Source organism: Idiotropiscis lumnitzeri, chromosome 15 (assembly GCF_059441095.1).
Source record: "Idiotropiscis lumnitzeri isolate Australia: NSW breed Sydney's pygmy pipehorse chromosome 15, RoL_Ilum_1.0, whole genome shotgun sequence".
NCBI lineage: Eukaryota > Metazoa > Chordata > Actinopteri > Syngnathiformes > Syngnathidae > Idiotropiscis > Idiotropiscis lumnitzeri.
This window is the reverse complement of record NC_142405.1, coordinates 959,545-981,811: the sequence shown is the minus strand read 5'-3', so window position 1 is coordinate 981,811 and position 22,267 is coordinate 959,545. Positions and strand designations below refer to the sequence as shown.

Genomic DNA, 22,267 nt, shown 5'->3' with positions numbered 1-22,267 from the left:
TTTAATCTAAATGTACTGAATATCTATGTTGCAACACTCTAGGTAAGTTTGGACCCCAAGGAACAATGACGCCACCTATTGGTCAGTGGATAGTTGCCGCTATGTTATTGGTAACTTAAGTGATTCCCCCCAAAAAACAAGGGATGAACTCAAGGGTTTATTGGCTGAAACAGTTCATGTTTGAAAGAAAAATACAGAGTAGCTACAGTTTGTTCATACTCCCCAAGTCCATCGAGGCAGGTGAGCAACTTTCTTGACCAATGACAACCGCTAGAATGTTAAGGTTATTCTACAGCAGCTTTATTTACAAAAAAACCCTACACAAAGAGCAACAAAAAAAAAAAAAAAACTTTCCTTCTTGGAAAAGCGCATCTTAGAAAATAATTTAAAAACAAACAAAACCCAAAAATGTATTGTAGTATACCACAATGTTTGACTAAGATTTCAGTGCAGGAAATGTCACCTGGCGTTGCGAATTGGGGGGGTGGTTTAATCAAGACGCAAATAGTCGCGATGCGAGGTCACCATTTTTTCTTTGAGTGGGATTCTTCAGATTGCACACTGATATACTGTATGTACATGTTACTTGCAAGTGAATAAAAGTCATTAAAGCAGGGGTGGTGCTCCTTAAATGACATACAGGATGTATATTGTTGCTCACCCCTGTATTTTTCATTACCTAATTTTTCTCATGGCTTCGGCCATTTTGTTTGTCACTGACTGTAGAAGACAAAAGTACAGACGGGGAAAAAAGCATCCAGTGATTAAAAAAAACAAAACAAATAAAGGTAATTGATCCTGATTATGTACCGCATGGAAAAACCAAGCCAGTGTTTGGATAGAGTCTGAGGAAAAAAAAAATCTGCAAAAACCTCCAAAAGCGAGGAATTAAGTGTCCAAACAGACTTTGCACCTGCTCAGGAGCCGTGGTTGGGTGGATGCTGGAGGTCCTGCCCTGAGAAGATGGGGTGGAGGAGCGGGTGGAGCTGGAGAGCCGCCGCTGCCGCCGCCGCCGCCTGCGAGGGCCTGGGCGTGAAGAGCGTAGGGTAGAGCGCAGCGTGGGGCACGTGGTGGAGAGCCAAGGGCGTGTGGTGAAGCGCCGAGGCGGGGATGATGTGTATGGGCTGTCCGGAAAGGAAGGCGGTGGGGTGGGCGGGGATTAGCCCGGCGTGTCCCAGCGAATGTCCGAGAGTGGGACCCAGGGGGGATAAAGAAATGGGGGTGAGGTGGTGCTGGGGTATGTGGTGCACCTGGGCCAGATGGGCGTGGGCAGGGTGCGGGTGGTGCGCCGGGTGGATGCCCATCGCGGCGGCGGTGGCGGCGTGATGTTGCAGGATGGCGTGCTGCACGGTGGCAATGGACGTGCCCGACGCCACCGACACGGCGGGCTGCTGGATGTGGATCTGCTGCAGCGCGGGCGGGGGCGGCGCCGGCGCCAGGCTGGCGGTGGCGGCCACGGCGGCCGGCGGGAAACTCTTGACCTGCTTGGCCAGCAGCTGCTGCTGGATGTGCTGCTGCGCCGCCTGCTGCAGCTTGCTGTATTTTTCCATCTCCTCCGGCGTGAACGTGATGGGCTGACTCTCCAGCGGCGCCAGGCCGTCTTCCTCCGCCTCCGGGCCGTCCTCCTCCAGGCCGGCGGGCGCGTACATGGGGTAGCCGTGCATCGGGGGCGGCTGCTGTTGCATGTCGGGCATGAGGGTCTCCATCATGGGATTTTGCAAGGGCTCTTGCCCCAGTTCCCCTTGGTACTGAGGTATCATCACCGAGGAGTCCTGCTCATAAAGCAGCCGGGGTTCTTGCAGCACCTGAGCGTCTGCGGTCGGCTGTTGCGTCTCTTCCTGCACTGTCGTGCTTTGTGGGGTCTCCTCGACTTTCTGCACTGGCAGAACTGGAGGTGGTGGCGGCGGAGGGAACTCCCTTATCGGTTCCACTAGGATCACTTCTCCGTCAGCCTCTGTGCTCTTCCCTGCCGCAGGTTTGTCGCACTCATCCGTTCTGTTCGGTGGGATCACGGTTGTCTTCTTCCCTGCTTGAAGTTTCCCAAAAAGCGGCAGCATGCTTTTGGTCGATGGGGGTAGTTTGGGACCAAAGTATCCCTGCGGTGGATCCTTGATCTTTAAACCGGATTTGGTTCCTGTGACTGGATCGTCTGAATTCTTTTTGGATTGAATCTTCTCCAAGAGCTGACGTGCCGTGAGGGAGTTTTTGTACTCGCCCGCATCCCGGGATCCGCCGAGCCGCTGAGCCTGCAAGCCGGTGGCGGTGCGGTTTAGGTTGCGTGAGGCAGATCGCGGGGACTGTGAGCGATAGATGCTGGAGCGGTTAAAGTCCCTGCGGAGGGTCTCGCTGCCCCCTCGGCTGCGGGTGCTTCGGCGTTGCGGGGAGCCCTTGGCGGAGCTGGAGGTGCGACTACCCGAGCTGCGGCTCCGGCTGTAGCTGCGCCTCCAGGACCTGGCGCTGGTGCTGCGGCTCCAGCTACTGGAGCTCCTGGAGGTGCTGCGGTGGTGCCGCCGGTGCCGCTTCCTGCGGCTGTAGCTGCGCGACCGCGATCGAGAATCGTCGGAGGAGGACGAGGAGTACTGGCGCCGCCTGGACCGCCGGTGCCCTCGGCTGCCCCGCCTCTCATAGTCCGAGTCGGATGAGCGTTTGGAGTGCCTGCGCCGGTGCCCCTCCGTACTGTAGTCGCTGTAGCTGTCCGAGTAGCTGCGGCTACGGTGGCTGTAGGCGCTGCTGCCGGCCGAGGAACGCTCCGAGCTGCTGGAATAAGAGCGACTCTGGGAGGTTTTGCCGCGGTGGTGCCGCCGACGGCTGCTGCCGCGTCTCGAAGAGCGGCTGCAGGAGCGCCTCGACTCTTCGCTGCGGTGACGGCGCTCTTCGCGAGGACTCGACCGGTGATGGCGCGAACGTTGGGTGGTGGAACCGCCTTCCTCTTCACTCTCGCTGCTGGGAGGTCTTCCGGGGCCGGGGCTTTTCTGAGCCGATGTGGAACAAGAGGCGCTGTGGGAGGGACCCGAGTCGGTTTTTAGTCGCTTGTTGCTGCCATGTCCCTCGGAGGGAATCGCTTTGTCTAAACTTTTTCCCGTGCTGCCTTCCGCCACTCCTGACCTGTTCGCGGCGTCCTTCATGGCCCGCTTCCTCTTCCCGGTTCCTACAAGCCCTCCAGCTGGGGCCTGCACTGAGGATGGATCGGGTTTAACTTCAGACTTTACCTTGATCTTCTCCTTTTCCTCACCTGCAGCCTCTTCTTGTTCTGCTGCTTTGTTCTTGCTCTTCTTTCTTTTGTGCTTCTTCTTCTTCTTGGGCATCTCTTGCGTTGGTTCAGTCCCCCCCTCGACATTTTCTACGGTCACATCTTTATCTTTTGCTTTCCGCTTCGAATGCTTTGTCGACTTCTTGTGCTTCTTCTTTTTCTTCTTCTTCTTTGCGCTGCCGCCACCCGTCGCTGCTTTTTGATCGTCACCTTCGGACTGGCCGTGCTCCGCCTTCACGACCGCCTCGTTGCTATTGATCTCGGTTTTAGCAACAGGTTCCACTTTAGCGGGTATCATCTCTTTCTGCTTTTCTTTGTCGGCCTGCTCGCAAGGCTTTGGCGACTTAACGGCCTTTCTGGCGCGCGCGCCTTTGTTACGAGACAGCTTGAAATCAAAGTATAAAGGATTACAGCTGTAGGACAGGGAAGGCAGCGCTTTGGTGAACTCAAGCAGCTCGGAGGGCCACTGCAGGGTGGTGCTCTCATCTTTACTCAACACGGGGAAAAACGGACCCACGGGAATCTTGGGACCCAAGTTGGAGTCCGAAGGTTCAGGTTGTGGTGCGCTTTCTTCTTTCTGCGTGGGAGAAGCAGGAAGATCGGGAGTTGTCTCTTCGGCGCATGAAGTGTTGTCATCATCCTTGACTTTTGAAGCCGGGGGAGTTTGTTGCGCTTCGGGCGTTGAGGCCGCGATGGCATCATTGTCATCTTCAGGGCCACACTCGACAATGTTGGACTCCTGAGACGCGTTCTCAGCCTTCTCCTCCTGTACGTCATCCTCCTCTTCCTCTTCTTTACTCTGATTCTGATCGGACGCCTTCATGAAGAGCAGAAACTGAAAGTGCGGCTTCACTCGACAGTGCGCCGGGGGCATGTAGTGGTAGTACTGTGGCTCCTGTCCTGTGTAGCTCTCCTCCTTCTTCATCATCATTTTTAGCTTGTTGAGCGTGGAAGCCAGCGAGCTTCCATCGTTAGCCGGCTGCGCCTCCTCTGTCCCGCTCACAATGTTCGACTCGCCTCCATCACTTATCTGCGAGCATCCTTTGGGGCTGTCAGCGTTGCAGGCAGACGCTTCATCCGGCGCCACCGCTGCCGCCTTTTCTCCCTCCTCGCCATCCTCTCCTTCAATGACCTCTTCGCCGGGATCGGTAAACACTGCGGCTGCCGTCTCCAGCTTCACCGGCGCCTTCTTGGCAAAGGAGAACGACACGCTGACTTTGGAGGATGCGCTGGATGTAGGTGAGGAGGAGTTCTTCTTCTTGCCCAGGGAGAAGCTAAATGTCGGCGCAGGTTTGGGACAGGCTTGTTTGCTTTTTTCCGGAATACGGACGTCCAAGGCAGGCTCGGTCACGACAGCCCTCTCAGGGTTAAAAACGTCTCCATCTTCGACCTTCTCGCCATCTATAGCCACCGTGGTGGTTTTGAACATGGGCCCACTTCCCGGAGTGCTGAAAATAATAATCACAAGACGAAACAGACTGGTAAATTCAACTGAAACGCTAAATTGTTTGGCACTTTATTTAGTGTTCCATACTAATAGCTGATAGATAACTAGTTAGCTAGTACAATATTTATCTAAAAAGTGCATCTTCTGTTATGCAGCGCGTTATTAGCAATAGCATCAGCAGCTAACCAGATAAAAGGAATGTTATGACCTTTCTCCAAAATCATAAAAGTGGAACGTGAACAAATAAGACATCTCATATCAAATCTACCAGTAGAGGGCGCTGGAGGAAAGAATAAACACATCCTACCAGTCCTGCTGTTTCCTCTGCTCCGCCAGCACGTGCAGACGACGCAGCATCTTTTCCTGCTTCTTCCCACCTTTGCGGGAACGTGATGACACATTCCGAGCAAACTCACGCTGCTTGAGCTCCTTGAGCCTCTGTGAGACAAAAGACAATCGGTGTGAGCGTCAAGGTGGCTCCGAAAAACAAACAGCGCTCATCCTTTCAGAAGGGATGCAACCAACTTGTACCTGCTTATGAGCGTGGTCGTAGGAGTTGATGTGGTTGTCAAATTCCTGGTGTTTGGTGTACTGCTTGTCACAAAGCTCACAGTAAAAATTAGCCCTCAAGTCTTCCAGAGCTTTTGCAATTGCTTTCTCCTTTTCAATCTGATCCTGTTGACGGTGAAAAGTACAGGAAGACAAGTTTAAAAGGATCTGACAAGGAGTGGTCTTGTTATGGACAGACCAGGCCTCACCTTGTATTTCTGCCGTAGCTCCTCCGTCTCTTCCTTCTCCACTTCGAGCACTCTTCGTTTCTCTGTTGCATCTTCTGCATAGTCCATCTAAAAAGGGGCATTGCTTACAATCCAATCCAACAACAACAACAACAAAAAAACAATGATTCAAAGTGCCCTTACCTCCATCTCCATCCGTCCCATCCCCATGACATCATATTTAAGAATAATGGGCACCGGGTCCGTACGTCCTGTGGGAACAAGAGACAGAGAGACCACAAGATGAGTTGTTTCTTAAACTCGCTGGGGGGGGAAGGCCAGCTCGGGGACAGCCTGCTTTTAAGAGCATAGGGTGCTGGGGTTAGAGAAATTAGCCTTTTAAAAAAAGTGCAAAGAGACCAGAAAGCTACAGTGAACCAAACACCAGCCATTCTCACAGCTTACTGATGAGACAGCAAGTTCAAATGGTTGATGTGCTTAATGTGTCAAATTTGTCATCGCATATATTTGTGTCAACATAAAAAGGAGCAGCAACAGGCTGGCACACACAAGCGACATCATCCGTGAGGACAAGAACGCCACCGTGTGTATTCTGCAGCCCATTGCATCACCATCCCTTGCTCATTGTCGTCTCATTTCCCAGCCCGTACTTTAAAACGCGCCACCCAAAACCTCTTTAAATTTATCCGTAAGCTGTGAAAAGAGCTAGATCAGAAGGAAAGTAACTGTAGAGAAAAATAAACAAAAGACAATCAAAATAAAAGAAAAGAGAAAAAAAATCCAAACTACTTGGAAGATTGAGACATAAACGGCTTAATCCACTCATAATCAGCCAAACAAAGCAGATAGAGATAAAGACATACTGTAGTCAAATAAAAAACAAAACAAAAACAAGACCAAGACACAAGCAATGAACTACAGCAGTAGTGACGTCACAGGCCAAGGTATCGCCATGGTGACAGTGCAAGGGAATGGGAATACTTACCGGTTAACATATAGAAATGGGGTGGAGTAGTAAGGGGGCACAGACAGAGATAGACAGGAATTCTCAGGATATATATATATATTTATATATATATATAAAATAAATAAAAGACTAGTGTGTGTTGCTCCTCTTACCAGCCAGATACAACAAACCAGTCTTACTGATTAGCATTTCAGTTTGGTTTCAGCTTTTTCTTTTTTTCCCGCCCCCCCTCACACAGTTTTGGTTGCAGTGAATCACATTTACGCGCATACCATTGGGCGTATGACAAAGTTACAAGTATGGACATGTATATACTATTTTAACAACTAATACTTTGGCATGGCTGTTACTTTTAAATCTATAAAGATAAAGATAAATGCATTACTAGCTACTGAGTGTTCTTTTCTTCCCATGGGAGGCCAAGAACAGGGAAATTGTTTCATGTGCTTCCTTTTGAGAAATCATCACAGCCCAATGACATTCAATTCTGAAATCACAAATGCATGGGCATTGTAACATGACGGCCTGCCTGAACTCTCAGTCCCACTGCAGTGTCTGCCACCTCATCGACCTTTTTGACCCTTTTCCACGGCACAGTACCGGCTCGGGCTGCTCAACGCTAGTCGTTTCTGTTTGGGGAAAGTCCATAATCCCTTTTTTGCCCGCCTAAGATGGAAACGAGAGAATGGAGTAGAACGATAAAGAGATAAAGGAGACCCGGGCCAGCAAGAAAATGGAGCGGTGCAGCAAAGGTGAAGATTCATTACTGCTCCGTCGCCAGCTGACGCACGTCGACAGGTTCAACTTGAATTAGCCTGTGTATATTTTTGCCAGCGGTGTGAAGCAAGCATACATTTCCTTAATGTTTAAAACAATTGTCCCAGCCCACATATTTATCATCTTGCATCTAATGACTGCAGGATATGTTGCTGTGTGAAAGAAAAGGCAGTCGGGCAAATGAGGAGAGGTCATTGTGCGTGAACTCTGTGTCAATGAGCCGATTGGGTACCGTGGAGTGAAAAAGGACAATTCCAACTGCCTGCCTCACGGATGATGCCTTAATTTGGTGGGAAAAAGGCGAGATGAGTGATTGTCAGGTATATTGATGCAGAGTTAAATGTGCATACTGGTTGGCGTGCACGTCAGTCCACTGCAGTGGTTCGTCTGAATGGAGTCGCAAGCCCAGCCCAGAATTAAAAGATTCATTAACAATTGCATCCCAAATCTTATCACCAATCGTCAAACACAGTGACAATACGTCCACATTCCCCATCCCGGTGGAAAAAGAAAGGGACCAGACAACAACGATGTGCATCTAAATCACAAGGTGTGAATCACAAGGTTTAAAAAAATAAAGAAAGAAAGAAAAGAAAAAAACTGAAAACAAAATGACAATGTTCTAAGAGTAATACATAATGCATGATAATATATACAAGCAGCAGAATGAGGACTAATACGGAGAGAATTGAAAGCCTATGTAGAGCATTGGTGCTGTGATGACAGGAGGAACAAAAAATGGGAGAAAACAAAACAAAAAAAAAACATTTCAATTGGGGGATAAAATAACATTTACCACTAAGTTTACCATCAGCACAACATGGGCAGGATCAAATCGCTGTAAAAAAGAAACACCAATTGGTTAAGCAGGAAGATTGAGACACATAAGAGAAGGGAGGGCGGGGTTCAACGTGTACAAGTGTGCGTGTGTGTTTGGAGTTGTGGGGCTTGGCTGGGGGGGCCGGCTCATTACCTGAGGGGCTTAATGCGTCCACACCCCCCCACCTGCCCACGTCCCTTAACACACAGCTAGGTGCTTACAGGTTCCCTCTCACCACCATCTCCAAAGCACCCGTCCCATTGCCCTGGCTCGTTGGTCTTGACTTTATTGCCTCAACCAGAATATGCCCCACACACACACCATTGTGCCAATAGTGTTCCGACACTGCAGCTACACTGTATGGACGCAAGTAATGGTACAAAATGCTTAATGGCATTGGCGGGCGCTCTTGAAATCTTAAGTCACCTCAGCGAGACATGAAGGCTGATTGTACGCTTCCACCTAGGTGGGAACAGTTCATGGAAGGCACATTTCTTTCAGTGGTGCAAGAAAATAAAAAGGCAAGCTTGGATGGGTTTGGAGTAGAAGTGGACAACTAGCAAGGAGATGGCCAGCCACACAGGTCCAGAATTAGTAAACAAGTCAAAACATTTTAGCGTTTTTTTTTTTTTTTGCTTGGTAAGACCCACGTGTGCCAAAACTTGTGTCCACAAAGTGCAGGGCTCGGGAACCGCAGCCAGCCCGCGGGCATTTATCTGGCCTGTCATGCATTCCCAAAAACAAATAAAACCCTCAGAGAAACTGTTTAGAAAACAGCTTAAAGCACACGTTGATAAAAAACTGAAATGGCTGGATAACGAGTCCCCTTCCCTGATATGGTCCCAAGCACTAAACAATTTGGGAGGGGCGCTACTGGGTGAGGGACTGACTTAAAACCATCTCAGACAAAAAAATAAAAGAAGCACACAAGCCAATAGTGCCAATGCAAACAAGAAAAACAAATTCTGATTTGCGAGTATCAAATCTTAGCTTTCTATTGTGGATGACAGCCATCCTCTCCCTTTAAGATGATTTTGGTGAAGTTATCAAACCCTTAATCCAAAGATTGTTATTTTTTTTTGGTTTGGGGGTGGGGGGTTATATTTACTACTCGCCCCAAAATGGTGACCACAAACGTACCTGAAGAATTTACCCGCCAGACTTTAAGCAGTGCTCGACACATGCAGTGCACGCGGTCCCTTTACTACTCAAAGTCACACTGTACTTGTTATGCTGCCATTTTGTGCAAGACCACCCGAAAGCGCAGACAGCAACACTGCTTAAAGCCCGGCGAGTGTGACAGTTGGAGCCAGGCAACGGTGTACCTCCGGGACAAACATGCCGTGCAAAAAAAAAAAAAAGGAGGGGGGGGGGAGGATGGGTGGGAGTGTGTAACCAAGGCAACAGAGATGTTGAGGGTGTCGGAGGGTGGTGAGGTTTTCCCTGTAAGTTGACACTATGGCCTGGTCAGTTACAGTTACATTCACGCACACACATCTCATCAGTCCCACATGTGACAAGCACACACATCCAAGTGTCACAAGTAGTTTTAAAGTTGAAACAGGCAAACAAGCAGAAAGGGGCGTGACGTTGGGTCTACTCTGCAAGCCATTCAAAGTCTGAGCCGTGGTCGCAGCCAATCAGATACCCGACAGCAGCCGCGGAAACTCAAAGCGCAGGGGGGAGAACCAGCTAGTGATAAATAATGATTCTAGGGAGTGTGATGGAATCACGACATCTTACGTCTACATTGATTCAAATGAATTGTTCTTTTTTTTTTTTGCGCAAATCAAAGCACTTCACGTTGGGAGCGGTTTCAGATAAAGGTTTAGTGATTATGAAGCAGAGAGAAGGAAGCTGGCAGAGGCCATTAGCCTACAGTATATTGGGAAAAAAAATTTAAAAGGGGGGGTTACACTGAGGTGAACTGCCGAGTGGGAGAAAGAAAACACACACGCACGCACGCGCACGCACACATACAGAAGGGATCCAACAAACCTTACCTAAAAAGGGGCAAAAAAAGGGACAAAAGAAGAATAAGAACACAGTCAATACAGTGGCAAACTTAAAAAGGGGACAATGCTTTTCACTTGAAAATTCAACCGCCTTGGACAAAAAGAGGATTAAAATGATTGCACTTGAACAAGACACAACTGCTGTGTGTGCTGCAAATCAATGCACCCAGCGGGAGGACAAACCCGAGTTGTCTGAGTGGACGGCACTTTGCCGCAGAGGCATCTGCACACAAAGCAGGAAAGCTTACGTAAGCGTACATCAGCGGCGCCCGGGGCCAGATCGGCAACTTGTTCTCTCTCCTCCGCATAAAGCAAACATCCTTATCGCGCTCGCCGCTCAAGGCCACACCGAAGAGTTAGAACTATGCAAAGCCCTCCGACAACTTAATGTTTGGGGCCCGACCGATGAATCGGCCTGTCCGGTGGACGCTAGTCTGTGCTAAGCGTTTCGTTTGTGGACGTCACAAGAGCCAAAATGTCAAGCAAGTATAACCTACATTGATAGGACACACTTTAGTGTTGAAGGCAACGTTGCCGAGACCGTCGCTGAGCTCAGATGTGGTCGCAGTTCTCTTGCTTGGAGGATAGTAGCTTGCATGTTCGAAAGCGTGAGCGTTCGCATTAGCATTGGCAGCGAGCTTCTTTACACCGGCGATCGGCGCAAAAAGCTTCACAATGGCCAATGCCGACTATTCTAGAATCTGTATTGTCGCCAGCTAATTATCGGTCTCGGCCTCCCAAAAAAAATAAAAAATCAATACTTAAAATCCATACTTATTGGGCTTTGGTACACGCTTGTTGGTCTGCGCAGTTCATGAAAGCGAACCGGGGGTGTTGGCTTCCTACAGCTGCATTAAGCAGTCTTCATATTGTCTGGCTTAACTCAATCAAGTGTCTAAATGTAGTCTTTGTAGTCAGACATCAGACATCGTCAACCGCAAAGTCAAGAAGTTCAGTCACGTTATTCTAAAATCTTGAGAAAAAAAAAATCATTTGAATTTTCTTGGTTAAAAAGTTTCCAACTGAGCTCATTCATTGTGTCAACCATATATTAACTTTCTAACTCGGGTGCCAAAGTGACATAAAATACCGCACGCTACATTCCCTGTGCCATCCATCTACATGACGAACGTAAAGACGCGCTTGCGACATTTCAGGAGTGTAGCTTATCCTACAAACATGCATTTTTTTTTTTTTGCAAGCGAGTTACTTGCTTAGCAAAATTGAGCAATAATGATGAGAAAGATGAAAATGATGGTTTAGATGGCAGCATGCGGACAAGACGATAGCATTAAATGCCAGACATTGTATGGAAACCCAAGCGCCACTTTGTGTAGACTGCAAAGACTGAGTGCATAATGCAAACTATAAAGTCAGACTTTAGATTGAAAGAAAGGATGGGGGGGCGGGGGGCGGTACGGTGGGGGGGGGGGGTTATTAGTATAGGACGGATTTGGGCGTTTAAGAGACATGCCAGGGCTCAGCAAACAAACTTTGAGCCAAAGAGCAGAGCACCGCTATGCTAACTAACACCGTGACAATCCGCCCTAATTTGGCTCTCAGCACAACATCTTTCCCCTCAATACGAGTGTTGAACTGGGTCAGATGAGATGGCAAAAGCAATCAAATGAAAGATGGACATTTTCAGGAGATTTCGTGATACCAGAACAGAGGCGATAAATTCTGTAGAGCACAGCTGCTTGAGCTCAAGGCAACTTCACTAACTGAAGCTAAACAATCCTTGAAACCCCCCCGTGTGAATTTTACTCAAGTGAACTCAAATGCATTTCAAATATCACTAAACCGCCCCCCCCAAAAAAAAAATTTCTCCCACTTCATGTTTGAAAGGAAGCAGAAGGATAGCAGCAAAGTGAGTCCAGTAAGACAAGCTGAGCATAAGAAGATGTTGCAAAAAAGGACACAGGAAAGGTGAACAGAGAGAACTGGCGAATGGCACCAGTGCACATTGGCGGTAAGGTTGTGTGTGGAGGAGTGAGCGCTTACCCTGCATGCTTTTGCCCAGGCCCTGGCCCAACTTCCAGCCATGTTTCTGAAGCAGCCGGTGGCCGATGTTGTCCTAGCAGACAGGAGAGAGGAGAGAAACCAGAAATATTCCAATAATAAGAGGCGCTTTTCCCGCCGCGGAGTCACGGTTCACACAACAACAAAACAAAGCACTCAGCTCACATGACCATCAGCACAGCCGCCACCACCACCCTCGTCATCATTAACGTCATCCACGTCAACTACAAAGTGTACGTCAGTGTCTTCCATCACAAGTGTGGGGGCAGAAGGGAGGGAGACTGACCACTAAATGAGGCTATGTGTAGTCTGCACGCTACAATAAGTCCTAACGTGGGAGTGCGTGAACAGCCGTTTAAAGGCCAGGACATTGCTCACTAAAAGTTGGAAGGGGAAGGAGGAAGAAGGGCAATATATGCATCACACACAGAAGCGCACACACACACACACACACACACATATATATATGAACCACTACAGAGCAAGATCTTAGTAAACAAAGAAAAGTGACACAGAACAAGTATGGAAATCTTGCATTAACAAAATGACAACCAGAAACTCCAAGCTTGCTGTGATTCTGAACCATGGCAGGAGGTGAGTGGGGGGGGGTGATGGGAGGGGGAGCACCATGAAACACGTAGCTGTCACAAATAAAATACAAACTAAAAAAGGAAGCAAGGGGAAGAGACAGGAGTGGTGCTAGCGAGGCCTTGGATTACCATTACAAGGCCCGGGGTGGACAGAATGTGCACGCGTGAAAGGAATATGTGCAGGCCAAAAAGAGGAAGACGACGTATACAAAAAGCCCCCCTGACAAAAATTGGAAATTGCCATTGTGCATGTTCTGATTGGTTTAATATTATCTTCTTGGTCAATCAGGAATTTATAGAACTGTATTACGAAAATGAAAGATGTTCCCCAACGCAGAGCTGTGACTAGCGTGTGTACGCAGTTTCGCATTACACGAACAAACAACTGTCGTGATTAGTTGAAGGGCTCTGCCTTCATTAAATCTATTTTTAATTGACTGGCCTGAAGTCAACTGGGACAGGCAACAGTCACCAGCAGTCATTATTTGAGGGGATCAATGATGTTTTGTTTTTTTTACTTTTTTGTGCTCACTCCCATTGCAAAGAGGCCATCTCATTTTTGGAGTCTAAACGTTCTGGATTGTTTCATATCAGCGTCCAAATCTGCCAGCTAAAGATGAATCACAAACAGGGGCATATGAACATGCACAAAAGGAATTTCTTCACCACTCTGGGGCAAAATGTTATGTCACTAGTACAAAAAATAAATAAAACGGAAAACATTAAGTGAAATGCAAGACTGTCCCAACACTACACACTACAGCACAACCTCAAGCACAAATAAAGAAGACAATGAAATTGACTTAATAAAAAGTGTTGTTCTATTGTGATTATAACTATTCCAGGCTTGTCTAACATTCACCCGAGTGCTGCATTCTACCCCAAAAAATAAAAGAGCAAAACATACAAACCAAACATGAAGGATATTTATAATCACAAAGAGATCGACATCAACGTTCACGAAAACGGAAGGGAGTCGGATCAAAAGACAAAAAAATAAATAAACCTGCATGCAGCTTTTTGTTCCAATTGCTTTAACAAAAAGCATCTTCCGTATTAGTAGCACACTGCCAAAGGTGCACATACAACTGAGGAGGCGGGAGTGGAGGGAGCGTGTTAACAAAACACCAAGTGTGTTAGTCTCGGGTGCATCAGGCACAGAGAAGGTGGTGATGGCTCAACACGGCCCGTTTTGGTGCTTTTTCAAATTTAACGAAGGATAGATGAGAATGTACAGGAGAGAGCAGGCTGAGCTTTGTGGGAGGGGGTGGAAGGTAAACTGGGTAAGGATGGGTTGGTGCACGTGAAAGGGAGTGGCGGACGGTTACACGCAGCGTGCACAGCATCTCAGCCAGCAAAAAGCCTCATTTGGGACCGTTTCAGATTTCACAATTCTACAAGCATCTCTCTGGTACCAAACCCAAAGAGGCCACTTCCCATTTCAAGAGGATAGACGTTGAGAGCCACGTTTCCACCAAGCGGCAAAGGACCATTGTTGGAAGGTTTGAAAGGTGCCAAAATACGCTTTTTGGTCGTGGTACAATACGGTAGCATTAGCGCTGGCGTGAACGGCAATCTGTTGAGGCAGACGCCCACCCTGCAACGAGTCACGGGTCGTTTGGAGTTTTTCAGTGCCAAGTGCTGGCTCATGTGGACCTCAGTTGGTCTTGCAATTTAAGACGACAGGGAGGTGTTCTTTGTCTTCGCAGGCGGGCGGAAAACTCGTATTTTCATAATGGTCTGTTTGTTATTTTTAAGCATCATTAAGCAATTTTACAAACAAATCTTTTCACTGTCTTAAACGCACAACTGTCAGACAGTCCCTTAGCTGACTCTACGGGACCTTTGCAACAGATTTCTTTTTTGTATTGCATCACTGTTGGCTTTCAGAATTTGTAAGACAAGATGACGTAATCACGGTCATTTGCTTTTGTTAACGATCAAAGGTTTACAATCACCATTGAAGATTTCCTGTTCCAAAAAGTACCACGTCAACCCTGAATCAACTTATACCACTTAATGGAAACATACCTAACGCTAAATGCCAAATCAAAAAGCTAGAATTGTGCATAACTACCTGGCTAACGTGGCCAAAGATGGACAGGATTGTGGAGCATCTCCTCTTTCTTAGCGTGGTTCACTGATTTCATTGTACGTGTTTGGCGACGTAGCAGAGTTAGCTGCGGGGAATGTTTCACCCCTCCCAATACTGCAGGATTATGCTACAAGAGCATCTTTATTGATTTCGGGCACAGGCTCGGAGAAGGGCGTTTAATAAGACGCTCCCCAAGCGAATGACCTGATTAAACAAAGATAATGCTCCACTTTCCTTTAATGTGCTTGCACAAAGCTTTTTGTCTTTTATCTGTATTTAAAAACAGGAAGGGCTGGTTCGGGCAAGATTTGTGACTGGCGGCAGAGATGAGGTGCCGGCGGCGTGTGGAGTGACAGATATGAGTGCACCAAAAGAATGGACGAACAGACGGAAGGACGGACGGATGAAAGCAAAGACGGCGAGTCCAACAGCAGTGCAAGTGGAGTGAAGGCATTTCCATACGAACCTGGCTTTAAAATACTGGGCTGTCAAAAAAACAGTCACACGTGACACAACGTAAGAAACCAGCCAAACGCTTTCAACTGCAATTCTGCTAGCTTGTCTACTTCTTTAAAAAAAAAAAAAATTAAATAAAAATCCAAAACTGCTTCTCTCTGCTACTTAAAAAAAAACACTGTATACAAACAGAAAAGGTAGGCATGTCAAAAAAAATGATCACCACCCCAAAAATCCAACTGTTAATACAGGAGAAAAGAAAAGCAGAAAATGTTATCCAAACAAAAGAGTTCTACAAACTGGGGGGCGGGTTTTGGAAAGTGTGCACAGCGCTGTTACCGGCACAGTGCCTTGCAAATATATGGCCGAGGGAAGAGATATGCAGGGGAGCCCACAAAGAAACCTCCGAGTACAAAGGTCGTCGGCCCGTGCACCAAATTGGGGGTTGAATCTGTGTAATTGGAAGTGACAAACGTGGCTGCCATGACTTCAAATTGTTTGTCAGGTTCTTGAATGACAAATAATTGGTCTACGTGTGAGCAAATTCCAAAACTTGTTGAGCGCCGGCAATGCAGTTGTGCAACAATCAATTGAGAATCTTGGGATAGTTGTGACTCGGCAAATAATCAGAGTTACTGCTACATGTTGTACTCCAAGAACAGCTAATAACGCATACAGGCAGGATACTTACCTCTGCATTGTGATGTTTGGTGCTGAGTAAAAAGCCTTACGAGTATACGAGAGCACTAGTAAAGGAAGTCAGCAGTAACTCATGTGGTTGATTGATTGGGAAGAGAGCGATTCCTTTCATCTAGTTTCCACTCAAATTATTGATAGAGGTTCTGTGCAAGTGATTGGGGAACAGATGCGCATTTTATGGTTCTGAGGGTGCCCGCTGCATATCGGTCTGGGCTTGGGATGATGTGGCGGAGGTCAGGTAAGACAAGGGCGTGGGTGGATGATCAAGGAGGGGAGTTAAAAAAAAGTAAGGAGGACAATTGGTGGTGTCGTACTGAATGCTACCATGCGTGCAATGCAAAACCAATGTTAGAAAAGAGAGACAGAGCGAGAAAGAGAAAGAGAAAAAGAGAGACAGGGTAAAGAGTAAAAGACCCGAGTCAAGGACCACAGACCTCGAGATGCCTATGGACGACATAGAACAAGAGGTTGAGGGGAGGGGCTCCCAGATGCCACGCTGAAGCATTCACTGAAAGAAAAGACGAGCTTGTGACACAATCAATGATCGTGATAACGTTATGCCAAGTACAGTGGTAAATTGATAGCCTTCCTACCGATTCAAGACTTTTTAATTCCATTTGAAATGAATCGCAAGACCAACTTCACAATGTTCCATGTTGGCCAAATTTGCTACTTGGTTGATTTTTTTTTCTTGCTTTGTGCCAACAGCAAAAATCTGAATTCCAAGTCATCTTCAGATAAACGGACGCTCACGTGAAGTGGAAATAAAATGAGAGCGACTGTCCCAGATGCCGTCTTCGCTATTTATTTGACGGCGGAATGAAAACACAAGCAGCTAGCCCAAAACTCGCATCTAGGAGCTGAAACAAAGTCACGCCCTCTTATGGGCACACAACTCGGGCGCTGTTGTTGTTGTGACTTCTGGCTTGTCCTAACGTGCAGTAATTACGTTGTTTTTTTTTTTAAACAATTTATCCACATTCTTGATGCCTTTTATTAACAATACCACGGGAAATCACGGTACCACTGTACATAGCAGTCCGCATTGGATTATTTGACCAATTTTTGCTGTAACAACGCTGTAGCTTAGCTCTCGGCGTCCCCCCCTCGTTCCCTCCATCCATAAATAATAGCGCAGGAGCACAAGAGCCACTCAAGCCAGGTAAGCAGGCCACCTCTCGCCCTTTTGTTTTTTTCCACCACCCACACAGTGGTGGATGACTCCCCGCATGTGGGAATCGGTCTCAAAGAGAAACAGACATTTCATTGCAGCTGTACTTGAAGTGCATGATGGCGTACAGTTGACAGCAATTGTTTCAGATCTGGTGCCGGCTGTTGTTCAAGTCAGACTGGTTCGGGTAGAACATCGGCAAGAGGTCTGGCTCGACTCCAAGGAAGCAAAGAGGGGCTTGGGCCTGCTTAACACGAGGCTTCAGAGACCGCTTTAAGAGGGAACGAAAAGGACGGAAGACAGTAAAAAGAGAGAGCTGCCTGCGCTATTCTTCACGTGCCTCTTTAGCAACAAAAAAAAAAAAACTGCAGTCCCAGTTGCACAAGCACCATGCCAGCACAGAATGACAGAGGGTACTGTACACCGAATCACTGTGTAGTAGGGAGGGAGCGAGTCAGAAATTAAGACAGAGAGAGAAAGAATAGATTTAGTGGAACAGTGGTGAGTGAGAGCGAGAGAGAGAGAGACAACAACAGTCAAGAAAAGCGTTACAAGGACCCTAAAGACAGGAGTAAGAAAGCAGAGCGTGCAAATACAAACCGGCTCATTGCTGCTTAGCTAATTGGGGGGGCCAATTCGCTGCAGGAGAGAAATGTCGGACACCCCAAGTTGTGTACAATAAGATAACGGTCCTACAAACACAAACAAATTCTAAGCTACGTACACACACACAAACACACCCCCACACCCCCGCACACACACACACACACAGTCACTCAAACACAAAAGTAGCCATTCACATCATCTAATGTGTTTTGTTGTTTGGGGAGTGGAGGAATCACTGCTCGCCGATTTCAACAGGGTTGAGGATTAATAAATCAAGATGTAAAGTTGAAACCGGAAGACACACAGGTGCCGGTCTTGGCAAATTAGGATCGCAAAAATTCTTTCTCGGATCTCTTTTAAGACGAGTTTTTATCACTTTCCGTCAAAAGTTTAACTTCCTTGTTGTTGTTTTAGTGTTTTCATATAATGATCTTTCAATAATATGTTTTTATGAAGTGCACCAGAACCTTTCAGTCTGGTCCACAGTTTAGTTTTGTCAGACCACAGGACATGTCTCCAAAAATGAAAGTCTTTGTAGTTGTGTGCAATTGCAAAATGAACTCTTTATTTTGGAGAAATTCTATCTTTTGGGGAGAGTGGCCATTCAGCCCATTTTGGTGCAGTACTTCAATTAAATTCAACTTAAATACTGTCAACAAATCTTTCAGAAGCTTTCAAAGACATGACATCATCATCTGGATTTTACCCAAATTGTTTCAAGAAATACGAGTAAACTCACTGTATGCAAACCTCTGACTTTAAAGAAAAATATATTTCTCTTATCATTCTGGCATTTAGTAAAAAAGTTTGGGTCATCCAAGTTGACTTCAAACAGGAATATTTTAGGCAGATTTTACGCCATATAATGGAGCACAGAGTTCAAAGTAAACATGGTGAAGTTGCATTTAGCTGTTATGCTGCACACAAACTAAATACTTTGCTTCCTAATGTCGTTAACTGTTGTGTTTGTGAACGCTTGTCCGTGTCGTGTCTGTGCTCGTATGAAGCACATTGAGTTACCTGGTGCGTAAATTCTGTGACACAAATAAAGCGCCCTTGCCGTATATAGGTCGATGTCACCTTCAGGTTTCAACTGCATACAAACATTCAAATAGCAGGTCTATAGTTGCCTAAAAATGAATTGTTCCATAAACAAAAACTCACCCAATTAACTTTACTTCAAATGCCTTCTCAGTGATTCATCCACTCCATTTTTTTTTGGTTATCATCTCATTTAATAGTGTAACAAAGGAAAATGATGACGCTATTTGCAACTCAAACCAAACTTCTTCCTAGCATGTACGTTATCAACTTAAATGTCACACAGGAAATGGATAGCAGAGACACAGGGACGGGGGTTTGAGAGGTATTAATGCAACCAGATGCACATTTCTATTGGATAAATTGAATCAAGAGGACGCTAAACGCTAAAACAAAAACAATCCCTGCCTGGACCAATCATCCACTTTCACAGCTGGCCAATGATGCGGGACGACGGGATGCGGCCTTACCGATTCAATGGGCTTGTCCAGGGACGCCTGCTCCAGCTCCACTTGGCCATCTTCATACTGGTCAAAGTGATTCCCGCCCTGAGCGACACACATTGAAAAAGACCATTTCACATCCATGAAGCATTTGTTTCCTCAATGTCATGAATTACAGAACCTCTGTGCAAATGTTATATTGTCCACGTCGAGTAAAGATAGAATTTATTGACAAGGCTAAATTGGTACACTGCCGTGTCCATTCTTCCTGCATGAGGACGAGCCAGCCATACAACTGCAGAGCAGCACACTATGAATTTATGGGCTTGTTAACTCCAAATAGGGAGTGTTTGTACGGCGGACAGATGGCTTTCTGTCTTCGGCTGCAGAGGACAGGCGAAGGTTGCGTCCCGTCAAGTCTGCCGACCTTCAAATGAGCAGGAAATGCAAAGTATGTAAAAGTAGTCCTCCCTTTGCTGGACATGTCGGAAAGACATCACGGCGTCAAGTGCACCGAACATTGACAAAGACACCGTACTCAATTATATGTTGCAGAAATCAGTGATTAATCCACATATTACAGAGCTTTGACCTGAGGTATGTGCAAGCAAGCCGCAAAAGTCGCCTTGCCTCATCCATACGTACAGGTTTCGACAAAAGAGACATTTCACAGAGGAAACTTGTTTTCTTTTATCTGTAAATGATAGACATTCATATTATGTTTTTGAAATACCAAAGATGTTTATTGAAGCCATATTGCAAAGCCCTACTAATCACTTACTAATCAATATATTATATATATTCCCACATACATCTGTTCAGTTTTGGAATTGCTGAGGTTAACGCTCCTGCGCCAGAGAATGTGATTTTGCTCGCACAATCTACGAGCCCACAATGAGGCGATTTGATGCTATGCTGGTCACTAATTCAGATTAAAAACAGGAGCCTGCATCAGCACTAGTGAAGCTAGTGAGGGAGGGATCATGATGATGAGAGTTGCTGTGGAGGAGCCAATCGGGCGTCAATCCATTGTTGAACTCGTTCAAATACTGACAGTGCAGCTATGAGGAACCGGGACGCTGCTCAACAGACACATTTAGACTGCATTTCTCCCCTAAACAGGAGACACACATTTTCCATTAGGAACAAATAAGGTGGCTGTAAACTGGGGAAGCAAAGTCATCAAATTAACCTTATTGCAATCCTCAGCCACATACCACAAAAGGTCATGGGGTGGAATGCATGCTATGTAACAAGACAGTAACATCGTCTGTATTAATATACGTTTAAAATTTTAGTTTTGTCTTGGGTTTCATCAAAGTAATCCAGTACACCCACATTAGTGTAGTGCTATACGACACACATTTCATTAAAGTATAAGACGAAGATATGGGAAGTCATGTCAATTAATGAAAGCAAAAGTTAGGGTTAAGGACTGACTACACAAAATTGCAGTTTTGTATTATTGGGTGTGGTCGCAAAGCATAGATAACCGAATCGTGGACCAATTTCTAAAATGCAGGCTGTCGTAATGATGAACCACTGACTCGATTCAAATAGTGTAACGCGTGTGTAATTATTTGCCTTATTGACATTTACTGCACGTCACTGTCATTAGCCTCAGATTGGCATAACTGCATCAATAAACACAATCATAGATGTCCTTTAAAACATGCTCCAATCAGTTATTATTTCAAACAACGGTAGTCAACTGGTTGAAGTGAACTATTAAGAGCAGACAGTGAACCTTTGCCGAATATCAATAAAGACAACGTCACTGTCATCGCACGGTAAGGTTAACACGAATGCACAATAAACGCACTTGTTAGCGTCGTGCTCGCTGGTTAGCCATGCCTCGTTAGCATATGTCGATAAACATGCAGGCTTGTCAAGGTCATTAAAGAGCAATTCAGTGTCAATTATCGAATCTATCGCTGCATGGTTTGGAGGTAAAGTTATTGTTGTAGAGGAAGGCGAGTGTTACAGCTCAGAAAAAACAACGCTGAATGTTAATTTAAAGAACACCAAAACATCGAAAGGGGAAGTCAAATTTGACAAGAGCCGCAGTGCACTGCCGTTAGCCTGGCTAGCTTCAAATGCTAACGAGCGAAACGGATGCAGAAATGAATCAGCTGTCAGTGTTCGTGGTTGTTTACTAGTGTCACGAAACATCACAGAGGACGCACAATTACAAAATCGAGCAATAAGAGTGGCGTTTTACCTGGAAATCACGATCTTCGTTGAAACGAGAAAATCTGTCGGCCATTTTCTAAACACAGCAGCTTCTCTTTACTGGCCGTGTGTGTCCCCCGGCGGAGCGCACCGCTGTGATGCGCATTCAGTAGTAGCTGCCAATTTGCCTCGAGCTCGCTAACAAGCCAAGCAAACTGAGAGGGGCGTTATTGTTCAACACGTTACTGCTAAAACTAGCCAGCTCGAATTACCACATTGTTGTTCCATTTATACATTTATTATAGTGAACTGAAAGTACAACAAAAATGTGTACAGTGCTGTTAATGGTCAATGGGATACTAGTTTAGAACTAGACTATTGTGTCTCCATCTAGTGGTAACTTGGTACTTACCGTTTTTGTTTTCAATCTAGGAAAGACTCGGTGTTTTATTACAGAAATAAAATAAAACTATGGTCTTTAATTTTAATAAATTGAAGCAATGTAAACGAAAAGAAAGACGGCTGAATCGTTAAATACAACATTGGACACACTGCAACTTGCTAATATTATAGCGATAGCGGCAAATATTTTTGATGTATTTGTTTAACCTTTTTGTTTAGTACAAAGTCTGAGCCGCACTAAAACTGAGAATTCAAGAATTCGGGCATATATTTGGGTTTGTTTATGTCTATATATACTTTTTTTTTTTAAAAAAAGCTTCCACCTTGGAGTCCAAGAAAACGGAACTCTGCTGACCTACGTAAGTTAATGTACAACATGACGCCTTTTACAGGATATTTGAACCGATTTCAACTTAAAATAAAAAGAACCGTTGCATTTATAAAAGGACGAATAATGTCACTATACGAGAAGCATAATGAAGATAAAACGTCCTATAAATCTTTTAATATTTCTAAACTTCAAATTATTATGCAACCTTTTTTTTTCCCGACGTGGT

General features: G+C 46.0%; 1 protein-coding gene across 8 annotated transcripts; it reads right to left on the bottom strand.

Moving 5' to 3' along the window:
- Positions 1 to 144: 144 nt before the first annotated feature.
- Positions 145 to 21,584, bottom strand: gpatch8 (G patch domain containing 8). Of its 8 annotated transcripts, XM_088317753.1 has the most exons (11): positions 21,358 to 21,436; positions 19,164 to 19,241; positions 17,647 to 17,685; positions 15,187 to 15,205; positions 12,018 to 12,090; positions 6,420 to 10,001; positions 5,618 to 5,685; positions 5,456 to 5,542; positions 5,229 to 5,372; positions 5,005 to 5,135; positions 145 to 4,698 (listed from the first exon to the last, which is right to left on the bottom strand). In XM_088317753.1, exons 6-11 carry the CDS (start codon positions 6,427 to 6,429, stop codon positions 918 to 920), a joined length of 4,221 nt encoding a protein of 1,406 aa, XP_088173879.1. In that variant the 5' UTR covers positions 6,430 to 10,001; positions 12,018 to 12,090; positions 15,187 to 15,205; positions 17,647 to 17,685; positions 19,164 to 19,241; positions 21,358 to 21,436; the 3' UTR covers positions 145 to 917. The 8 variants fall into 8 exon arrangements, with proteins under 8 accessions (XP_088173879.1, XP_088173876.1, XP_088173877.1 ...); XM_088317750.1 differs by lacking the exons at positions 6,420 to 10,001; positions 15,187 to 15,205; positions 17,647 to 17,685 and having other exon boundaries at positions 21,358 to 21,584; XM_088317751.1 differs by lacking the exons at positions 17,647 to 17,685; positions 21,358 to 21,436 and having other exon boundaries at positions 12,018 to 16,383; positions 19,164 to 19,231.
- Between the last annotated feature and the right edge of the window lie 683 nt (positions 21,585 to 22,267).